This window comes from Micromys minutus (genome assembly GCF_963924665.1).
Source record: "Micromys minutus genome assembly, chromosome: 20".
Classification (NCBI taxonomy): Eukaryota; Metazoa; Chordata; class Mammalia; order Rodentia; family Muridae; genus Micromys; species Micromys minutus.
In genome coordinates this window covers 52827627-52838692 of record NC_137955.1, presented here as the reverse complement: position 1 = coordinate 52838692, position 11066 = coordinate 52827627, and the positions used below count along the sequence as shown (strand labels likewise).

Below are 11066 nucleotides of genomic sequence, written 5' to 3'. Positions count from 1 at the left end.
ATATCAGGCTCCTTGTTCTATATTGTAGGACTATCTATAGTTTTATCAATACTATCTATAGTAGTGAACACTCCAAGTTGCAGAGCTGACCTGTGGGCAAGTGGATCTTGACCTACCTCCCTGCTTTGGGGTCACTATAGTAGGCACATGTCGAAACGTCATGTTGGGTGTCTTCATGTGATTGACTCAATGAATTCTTTCTCTTTTAGGATCAAAGATGATGATTCCATCAGGAGAGTGTACATATGCCGGTAGGAAGAGAAGGAAACCCATTCAGAAGCGGTAGGATATTATCCTGATATCTCTGGGGAATAAGGGACATGTTGTGCCTTCCTGAATAGAGGGAATTTTACAGTCAAACTTAGTCTAAGGCAGGCTTTGGAGAACCTTCCTGGAAGGCATGGTAATGGTGGCCTTTGGGTTTCGTGCAAGCGTGACTTGTCACTGGTTTTCTTTAGCAGGCAAGCTTACTTTAGGCAGCTTTTCTGACCTGAACACAAAACACTGGCAGGCATTGCTGGAGGTGGGGGATATATCACCAATATGTCTAGAACCTTTGTTTCCTTCAGCAATGAGTCATTCTGTCTGTTTAGAAAGTGCCTCGGGGTTTAGTCCTTATACTCCAAATGACAGAAGCTCTTTGGGATTCATTATCCTTACCTAAGGATATCTAAAGGTATAGAGATGGGGAAACACAGGGCTCAGACCCATGTTCCTCAGGGACACAATTGTCTGTTGTCTTTTCATTTGTTCCAGGCTTAACCTGAAACCCTCAGAGTGGTCAAAGTGAGAAGTATGTGGTGATTCCAGCAATTCTAGGGTTTAGAACACTTTCCAGGAAATCAGCTGAGTTACAGCTTCCACAAAAGGCCTATAGGCTGCCTTTGGCTCCTGGTATAGAATCTGGTGTGAGCATCACCAGCTGGGGACTCTCTCTCTCTCTCTCTCTCTCTCTCTCTCTCTCTCTCTCTCTGTGTGTGTGTGTGTGCGTGTGTGTGCGTGTGTGAAAGGGGGAGAGGGAGGGGCAGGGGAAGTAGAGGTTGCTTTGAGATGGATGTTCTGGCTATGTGAAACATCTGTGCGTATGATGCAGCTGTATGTGAGGCTGGAGTGCAGCAGAATGTGAATGGGGCACCCACCAGCAGTTCTTGCAGGTGTTCTCTCTTGGTATATGAAGGAGCTACCCCTACTGGCCTCCAGGGCCTCAAGATTCTGTGTAGATTTATGACCCTGTGGTTCCAAGGACTCGCAAGAAGTTGAGGTTGCCCTGAGTGTCAGGATGGACTTTGAAGGTGGACTTTATTTGGAGATTGGAGTCACCACACTGTAGGGCTTTGAGGTAGGCTGGAATGTAGGTTTTTGATAAGGGAGGAGTGCTAGGTGGGGGCAGGCTGAGTGCACTGAGAAGACATAAAGCCCATGAGAGTAAGCATAGAAATGTGCTCCTCTATGACAGAAATTTAATTTGTTTATACAACATTTATCATATAAATAAGACCAGAAAATAATGTCACTCAGCTAAAATAGTGATATCTGATAGAAGGAAGTGGAGCTGAATTTTTTGCCTTTATAATATTTTTACTCCAATTCAAAAGTGAGGCCATGTTTGGGACATTGAATACTTACATTTTATTTTATTTCATTTGTTTTTGAGAGAGGGTTTTACTGTGTAGCCCTGAAGGGTCTAAAATTTACTATATATACAATACTAGTTTCAAACTCATAGAAATCTACCTGTTTTTGCCTCTCAGCTGCTAAGATTAAAGGCAAACCCCAACATGACAGCTCGTATTGATTTCTGGATGCTCTGAGAAGATAGAATGCTTCCTGGCTCACAACTTAGGGGGATGTCTCCACACTCTGTATCCTCTCAAGAAGCATCTCGTTTTAGCACGGTCTATGAATGCTTCCTGAGATGTGCATGCGGTGTGTGTTTCTTCTCTTTCTATATGTGTATTGTATACACACTTGTACACCTTAGAGTATGTGCCATAGCCTGCACTTTCTCCGCTACACAGTCTGAGTATATGAAGTGGGCTCTCCTAAGGGCGTTAGCTCAGTCCTTTGCTGTCCACTAAGCTCTGTGTTCCCAAGCTGCAACGTAGATCTTTACCTTTCCACCTGTCTCCAGGGGTCGTAGGGATATTGGTAAATGGCACAGGCAGCCTGATGTTCCTGCCACTTGCCATGCTGTAAGTGGCAAGTAATTTGTGAATGTTCATTCAGCTATCAAAATCCTCTTCTTTGTAACCCTAGGTGTCTCCTGGTAGTTACAGGTATCTCTGAATCCACAACTTTCTCCCAGGAGTGAATGTCTGGTGTCAGCAGCTGCATGCTTGCAGGACCCCTGAGTCTTTACCAGGGATAGTGTCTTTATCTCATGACAATATACAAGCTGTAATACTAAAATCCACAATTCTTTTTATCTGCTTTTTACTTTCTTCCCCCCCCCCCCTCAAAATGCATGTGTGTGGTGTAAGAGGCCGGTGATTAACCAAAAGTCTGAAAGATTCTTGTAAAGTTTTATATTTTGATTTCATGTTTAGGTCTGTTTTTATAGATATCCAGTGGACCCAGCAACCCTTGAGCTGCCTTAGTGTATTGATCTGGTTAATTGACTTGATGAAGAATAATTGGATCTATTTGTAGATTCTCTGTTCTATTCTACTGATTCATATTTTTGATTTTTTCTAATACTAATCCACCTTAGATATTGGAACTTTATGGGAGGCTTAAAATCAGGAGGTAAGTCCTCCTGGTGTATTCTTTACAACTAGCTATTCTAGGCCCTTTGCTTTTCCTGTAACTTGAGAATTAACTTCCTAATCCCTGTTAGCATTGAATCTGTAAGTCAGTTTGGAGAAGAATTACATCTTAACAACATTGTATTTTCCAACCTAAAAAACATGATATACTTTTACGTTTACTTATGTGCATTACATTTTTATCAGCAATGCTTTGTTGTTTTGTCAACTTGTCCTGGATATCTCTTGTTAAATCTGCAGTATCCTATATTGTTGGTGTTAAGGGTTCTTTTGTGACTCTGTCCAGCGGAGCTGACTAATTGCTTCTTACCTCTTGCTGTTTCTTGCTTATGTGCTGCTAATCCTCTTGGGCGAGACACTGCTCTTCACTTCTTGCTGTTTCTCTCCCAGGAGTCAGTGGGAATTCTACCCTGCCTTCAAATTTGCCCTGGATGTGAGCCCACCACAAGCCTGTTTGCTTTCTAGATGGACTGCCCCCTTCCATTATCTATCTTTTCTCAATCACCTGCTTCTTGGAGCTGATATTTGGAAGTAGAATGCAGACTATAGATAGCAGTGATGGGTGTCTATGTGTCCTGGGAGTCAGAAGAGAAAAGCAAATGTACTGTGGACCTGGCACAACTACTCCACTGGGAAGTGCCCCACCTTGAGCCTGATAGACACGCTTGGAGTGCAAGGGCCCAACTTACTATAGGCAGCACCCTTCTTGTACTCTTTATAGAAAGATCTGATAGTTAGGGCTGAAGCTGGTGTAGGCACCACCCTTCATAAAGAGGCAAAGCCACATCTACCTTAGAACTAGATAGAGGTTAAAAGTAAGGTGGGCTTATGACTTAGGGAACCCTTGCTAAGCTGAGGACTTCCCAGAACTCCAAAGAAACTGGAGTTGGAAAGCATGAATGGGAGGGCCCATGCCTCAGCCTGAATATGTTCTTGGATAGACCCAAGTCTATGGTAAGGAGAACGGACCTGACCTCATATGGACCCATTACCAGGTAAAGACACTGCTTTGGACACTATATAGACCAAGTGCCTATATGTGTCCCAGATCACCATAATTTTGCTGTCTCCCTCTCATTAGACCTCCATGGTTTTCTTCCACTCTGTAACCCTATCCCTATCTGCCCATCAGATGTCCCCTTTGTTTTGTGTCGAATCCGAGTCCTCCAGTATCTGTCATTCACAGAGTGGACCCTTGCCAAGTTGTGTGGTTGTGTTAGGCCTTCTTTGATGGTATATTTCAGTTTGGGCTGGCAATGTAAAATAATACTGGAACTAGATAGATAAGGACAACTAATAAAGAAAAATTTAAAAATGTACAAATCATGTATCAGATGAAGGCCTAGTATACATACAAAGAACTCTTACAACTCAAAACCAAAAGGCTGACCAATCAAAAAAATCAATGGATTGGAGTGCCATTTCTCAGAGAAGATATATAAATGAATAAGCACAAGAGACTATTCATAGCATGATAAATAATCGGGGTAGTACAACTCAGAGCTTCAAGAAAACACTACTTCATATCCATTGACTATAATAAAAAATGGACTTGTATAGGCATAGACATGCATATGGAGAAACTGTAGCTCTGTATACTCCTGGTGAGTCTGTGAGATGGTGAGAATATGTATAATGCAGCCTGATTTTGAAATTCCTAAAAATAACAAGCCCAGAATTATACAGATCCAGCAGTCCTGGCCTGGGTGTTTACATTGAAAATACATGTCCAAGAAAACTCTTCCTAGTGGATGCTCAGAGCAGCTATGTGTCTAATGAATATAAATGGAAAACCACCAGCATTGTTAACTGGTGAAAGATCAGTAAGATGTGGTCCATCTATATACTTGAATATTATGCAGCCATAAAAAAGAACAAAGCTATAACTATGCACATTACATGTGAATGATCCTGTCTTGTGAAGGCAGTTGGGTGCACCATTGTTTGTATTCCTGTACATTCAGATGAAAGACTCATGACAAATCAGTCCATGTGGGTAGAAAACAGGCCAGCAGTTTCCAACACCAAAGAAAGGACTTTGGGAAGAAAATGCACACAAGGGAAGAGCTTCCCTTTGGATAATTGAAATCTTTACACTAGAAAGAGATATACATGCCATGACTGGTAAATGAGGGAGGTTGTTCACATTTAAACGACAGATTATATTGTGTGAGATACATCTTACTTTACAAAGGAACAGCTCCTGGGTTTGTTACTGCCAGAGACTATTAGACAACTGTGAGTTTGGGTCATCGGGCAACTTCTCTAATACTGAGGTTCCCTGAGATCCCATTAAGAGATGGCCTTCTGAATCAGGTGGATGCTTTTTGCAGTTCTGCCCACAATGGGTCTTCTTGCTCTCCTGACCTTTCCAACACCGGATCCACTCTGGCTGCTGCTGTCTCTTCTAGAGGCTTATGTGGGTGGTGCTGGGAATGAAGATTCAGGAAGGGTCATTTTGTGCCACAATTAAGAGGGTTAGAAGAGAGAGTCCTAAGGAGTTAGATGAAGTGATATTGAAGGCTCTCTCTACAGGCATGTATTTGAGGCCAGCCGAAACTGCCTATGGAAGGGCAGTTTTCCTGAGCTATGTAGAATGATGGGCAAAGATCTTTCTTGACCCTCCAGATGCTGTGGTTTTGGAGGCTTTGACTTTGAGACCTTATCTTTGCTGTCTGCAAAATCCTAGAGTTCTCTTCTAGGCATTTGGATTCTCAGGCTTCTCAGGCCTCTCAGTTATAAATCAAACTGAGATTCATTGTCCTGGGAATGAAAAGGGCCAAGAACTGTTTGGATTGCCCATGGGGTCAGGAAGCTGTCACCATTCTAGCATGGAAACTTCTATTTTTCCTATAGTATATTTCGTTTGGGTTAGGTATTGTGACACTTTGAAGGAAGTCAGATAAAAGCATACTTCCTACGCACATTCTTGCCCAGGTAGCCCTGTGCAGGAATCCTCCCTTTTTGGGAAACCTGGCACAGAGAAGTTGAGAAATGCATCAGAGCCACACAGCCAGTAGCCATGCCCTTCATCCTTGCCTGAAACTTTTCTCAGATTCCTCCAAATATCAGGATGTAGCTTACTAGTGTGTCATCTTCTTCAAAGAGTTATCCCTAATTCTTATAAGCACTTTCTGTTTGGGCAGTAGCTAGTGAGGTCATCCCAGTGGCTCCTGGTGGGAACCTATATGACTAAGGCCTTCTTCCCACAGGAGGCTTACCATGGGAACAGAGAAATCAAATCCTTCCAAACGGCACCGGGACCGCCTCAATACAGAGCTGGACCACCTGGCCAGCCTGCTGCCATTTTCACCTGACATCATCTCCAAGTTGGACAAGCTTTCTGTCTTGCGCCTCAGCGTTAGTTACCTCAGGGTGAAGAGCTTCTTCCAAGGTAGGACTCTCACCTGTGTGTTATGTTCTTTTGAGCCTAAGTCTATCTTGTACCACCTGTGTCTATTTGAATTGATCAGGGGCTTTCCTGGTCTAGCTAGGTTTCTCCTGTGCTCTGTTGGGTCTTACCTGGGTCCACCTGAATCCAGATGGTTCTGACTTGAGCCCAGCTGTAATTAGACAAGTACACAATGTGTTATACTACCATTCAACTCCTTGTCTATGCTAAACTCAACTAGATGGTTGTTGGCTGACTCATCTTTGGGATTCCTCTGGCTCCAGAATAACAGTAACACTCTAACTTCAGGGTTTTACCCACTTTATTAGGATGGTCCTGGGTTCTCTAAGTGTTCAAAGCCAGGACAGCTCTGGGGGATAGGGAACTCTAGGAAATAAGGGGGTCATGCCCAGAGCCAGAATGGCTGGTGGGGGTTTCAGGAAATAAATCTACTCTGAGAGTAGGACTGTCACAGGCAGGAGGCCTAGTGTCCATGGTCAGCCTTATTTTCTGTATATTGCTACCTTGGTCCACAGAGTGCCTCTGGAACAGCTTTGTGTGCTGTGGCAGCCAGGCTGATCTCCTATCACCATTCTCCAGCAAGTCTTTCTGCCTTCCTCAACCTGTTAAGGTGATTCTGGGATACTTTGTATCTTTCTACTTGCTGTACTGAGACCTCAGTGGTAGCAGGGCTCTGGCCTTCCCTGCACAGTGTGTTTTTTGTTATGTGAGAAGATTGTAAGAGGTGGTCAGAGACAGACCCTTTCTCTGTGTTCACCATGGCTTCTCACACTGGTCTGTATTAGGAATGATCATCATCTTGTTTCTGTAAATGTTCAGGTTTTGGGTTTTTTTTGGGGGGGGAGGACCTTGAGTATCTGAGAGGCTGAAAAACACAGAGGGCTTGAAAAAATAGATAAAACCGGACATCTTCTATATTGTGTGGTGGCTGAAGGTGGCAGGGTTAAAGAGGTTTGAAATCCAAAGGATGCCATTTCCAGTTTCGGGCTGCTCAGGTTAGTTTCTGGGCACAACGTGGTTACATGTTCTGATGGAGTAGGCAGTACGGCTGAGCTTTGATAGCCCCTTTCAGTGTCCTGTAGCAAGAGGGGCTTTTCTGGCCACGTGAGGTGTTCTCAACTTGGGGCCTTGTTAGCCTCCAGAGTCCTAATGAGGTTTACATTCCAGTATCAGGAGGATGCCAAGTGAAAGTTCTGCACAGTGCCTGATATCTGATTGTCTTAACACCCTGCCTGAGGTCTCCCACAGGCACCTCTAAGTCCCAGATAGTCCCAGCCTCCTGGAAGTGAACATTGAATACCATGTCACAGTGGAGCTGAGACAACACATTTTCATTTCACTCTCTAGGTTGTCTAGTTTTACACATAAATGTATTGCTTTTAAGAATGAATTGTCCTCTCGCACAGAACCTCTGTCTACCCTGGGAATCCAGACTGGAGTTGCCTGCTGGGAAACTTTCAGTTTGAATGGTATTGCAGTCAGTTTGTCTCTGAGATTCCAGTGCTTTTCCAGGGCATTAAGAGTGGGAAGAAATTGAGATAATTTTTCCAAACATGCTGTGTCATCGTGATCTTGTGTGTGTGCAGGAAGCTAGGAGAGAATCAAGGCCACTGTGTTTGTGTTTTGCAAAGTGCCTAAAAGTGAAAAGTGCAACTAAGTCAACCTCCAGCTCCTATGGGCACTGTTATCAAACTTCAAGGGTACCTTCCATGTCTAGACCATTACTTATATGTCTCTCATGTGGTCTAGGACATAGCAAAAGAGAAAACAATCTCAATCTATGAAGAATCTCCTTTTGTTGTCTTAGAGCAGTGAGCAAGGGTTCTTCTTTACACTGAACATTTCCAAGAGCCAAAAACCAGGAATGTTGATCAAAGTATGCTAGTGAGTTATGTATACCTGGCCACCTACACTGAGTTCAATAATCTTAGGAAAACTGCTGCACTCTTCAGTTGGTTTAACACAACTTGACTTTTCTGGCTTGGCCATGCTGACCTTGAGTCTTGAGCCACTTAGGTACTGCAGAGCCAAGTTTCATTGCCTGTCTGTCTCAGTGATGTGCAGATAATAACTTTAATTTTTTTCTACTACACATTTTCAGCCAAGAGTTCTGGATTTTTCAAATCTCTTTAATCTGCACATTAGAGAAGAAATTCTAAAAGCTTTCCTGAATTCATTTCCAACTGTGTGATTGGGGGCGGGGGAAGGAGGCTGCAAGAACTGGATTTTAGTTTGTGCTTGTTGACCCAAATTGGATGAGCTAATTTCACTAAAACTTCCATAAGACATCACCTCTGAAAAGGACATGAACTGTACAGTCCACCCTCAGTGGGTGACAGTGACCTGAGAATCTGAAATATTTAAGGTTGCTTTTGATGGGTTGTTAAAAGACAGTGGGTTGTTTTAATTTTATTTATCTGTTTTGTGTGTGGCAAGGCTTTGCTTTTTCACAACTCTCTACTTCCACTATCTTCTGTGGGTGATAGTCAGGGCTGGGATTTTCCACTTTTACAAATTTTGCTCTCCACAAAAGAGGAAATTTTGGTGAAGTAAAAAGGTGGGAAGTGTTTAGAAGAGATAGATAGCCATGTCCTATTACAGGGCAAGGAGCAGAATTCCATCCTCCCATGCTTACACTGGGTTGAATCCCTGGATATATAGTAGTGAGCACTGACTAGGAAAATCTAAGAAACATTGATCCATTATTATAGTCCAGAAGCTTCCTAGGTTGGTGTACTGGCTGGTTTTGTGTTAACTTGACACAAGCTGTAATTATCACAAAGAAGCCTCAGTTGAAGAAACTTCTCCATGAGATCCAGCTGTAAGGCATTTTCTCAACTAGTGATCAAGGGGGAGGGCCCAGCCCATTGTGGGTGATGCCATCACTGGGCTGGTAGACCTGGGTTCTATAAGAAAGCAAGCTGAGCAAGCCAGGGGAAGCAAGCCAGTAAGTAACATCCCTCCATGATTTCTGCATCAGCTCCTGCTTCTTGATCTGCTTGGGTTCCAGTCCTGACTTCCTTTGGTGATGAACCGCAATGTGGAAGTGTAAGCTGAATAAACCCTTTCCTCCCCAACTTGCATCTTGGTCATGATGTTTGTGCAGGAATAGAAACCCCGACTAAGACAGCTGGCTTATCCCATGCCTCCCCAGGAACTCCTTACAGTCACCAGGAAAGGCCCAGGAAGACCTACCAGAAGTAGAGTGTCTCAGGCATTGATATTAAAGATCATGCTCAGGCCTGGCCCATAGACAGCATCTACCCAGTGAGTTGTTAGGATGGGAACATCCATCAGGCAAGCAAATGTGCACTCTTGTGGAGAACCACTCCAGGGAGAGGACATGGTTTGAAAAACTAAAACATAAGAGCAAAAGAGGTAGAGAGACCTCATTTCATCTCTCACAAAAACCTAGGGATTCATGGTTATGCTGCTGCTGCTTCCTCCCTATGGCCTGTACTCACCTTGCAGGGTGTCTGGCCTCTTTTGGTCATTTGTTTTATTCTCAGCCTGCCACACCTGCCCACATTCTTCTGGCTATCCTAGAATTCTCACTCAAGGTCATTCCTGTCCACCTTGCACACTTGAGCTGAACAGGTTCCTCTTTGTGTTAACCTCAGATGATCAAATGTAGACACAACATGACATCACTAGATGTAATCTGGGACACAGAATTTGAGAACACAACATACATTAGCATATAAAAATCATGTGTTCCTTGAGAGCATTAATGATTTTAGATACTCTAGATGGATGTATACAATTATTAAACTATGCTGTTTCATTTTTCTCTTCTCACCAAAAAATTGACTTTTTTTCTGGTGGTCTTTGTCATGAGGTAAATATTCATATCCTCCTCAAATTTATATCTTGAAGCCCAAATCTGCTGTGTAATGGCATTTGAAGATGGGTCTCTAAGTAAAGTAATTAAAGTTAAAGAAGACCCCAAGGTATGGCTGTGATCTTTCAGGACCTCTTTTTTTGGGGGGGGGGGAAGAAAGAGGTTTATTCAGCTTACACATCCACATTGCTGTTCATCACCAATGGAAATCAGGTCTGGAACTCAATAAAGTCAGGACCTCTTATAAGAGGAACAGAACCCCTCTTTGAACATATACCCAGAATAGCCACTCATTTGAGAACACAGCAAGGCCAGAACAGCCCGTCAAGGAACCCAAATTGGCAATCATCTCAACCGCGACTTTCAGTCTCTAGAACTGTGAGAAGATGAGTTGCTGTGGTCCAGCCTGTCCAGCCAATGATATTTTACTATCTTATCTGACTAAATACTGAGACGTGAGATACCACTGAGATAAATGCTCAAACACGTGACAGAAGCTTTAGAGCTGGATGATAAAGGATGCAGAAGCTCTAAGGTGTATGCTGGGAAGAACCAACTGGCTATGGGATGTATTTGCTGTAACATGACTTTGAAAGATGATTCTGGAATGATAAGAAAGAAGAGTGCTGAAGATCAGGCTTTCTTGATGTCTCAAATATATTAAATAGAATTTAGTAGAAATCTGAGCATTAGTCAATTATTCTGTCGAGAAGTCAGCAGGAACAAAGAACTGGTATTGCAAACCAGAGGAAATAGAGTCTTTGTTTATAAGATGGCAAAATGCAGTCTAACTTTGCCCTAGATTTTTGTCAAGAATATAGCCTGCAAAAATATGTGGGGACTTTCAATGGAAGAGGAAGAGATTCCTCAGCAGACTACTGAATGTGCTCATTGATACTTTTCTTTACTGCCTATAATAACATATACAGAGGGATAAATTGAAGAAATTAAAAGTAACCAGAACTTTAGAGTTGAAAAATCCTTAGCCTATCCATACTGCAACATATGAGAGAGGATGCAGCTGAACAACCACTTGTTCAAAAAAACT

General features: G+C 42.9%; 1 protein-coding gene across 1 annotated transcript in view; it reads left to right on the top strand.

Moving 5' to 3' along the window:
* Positions 1 to 217: 217 nt before the first annotated feature.
* Positions 218 to 11066, top strand: part of AHRR (aryl hydrocarbon receptor repressor) — a gene marked incomplete at both ends in the record, with an annotated part of 70091 nt that continues 59242 nt past the window's right edge. The window contains 2 exons of the mRNA XM_080933555.1: positions 218 to 282; positions 5978 to 6159. Coding sequence (XP_080789681.1) covers positions 218 to 282; positions 5978 to 6159 — 247 coding nt within the window. The remainder of the gene's footprint in view (positions 283 to 5977; positions 6160 to 11066) is intronic.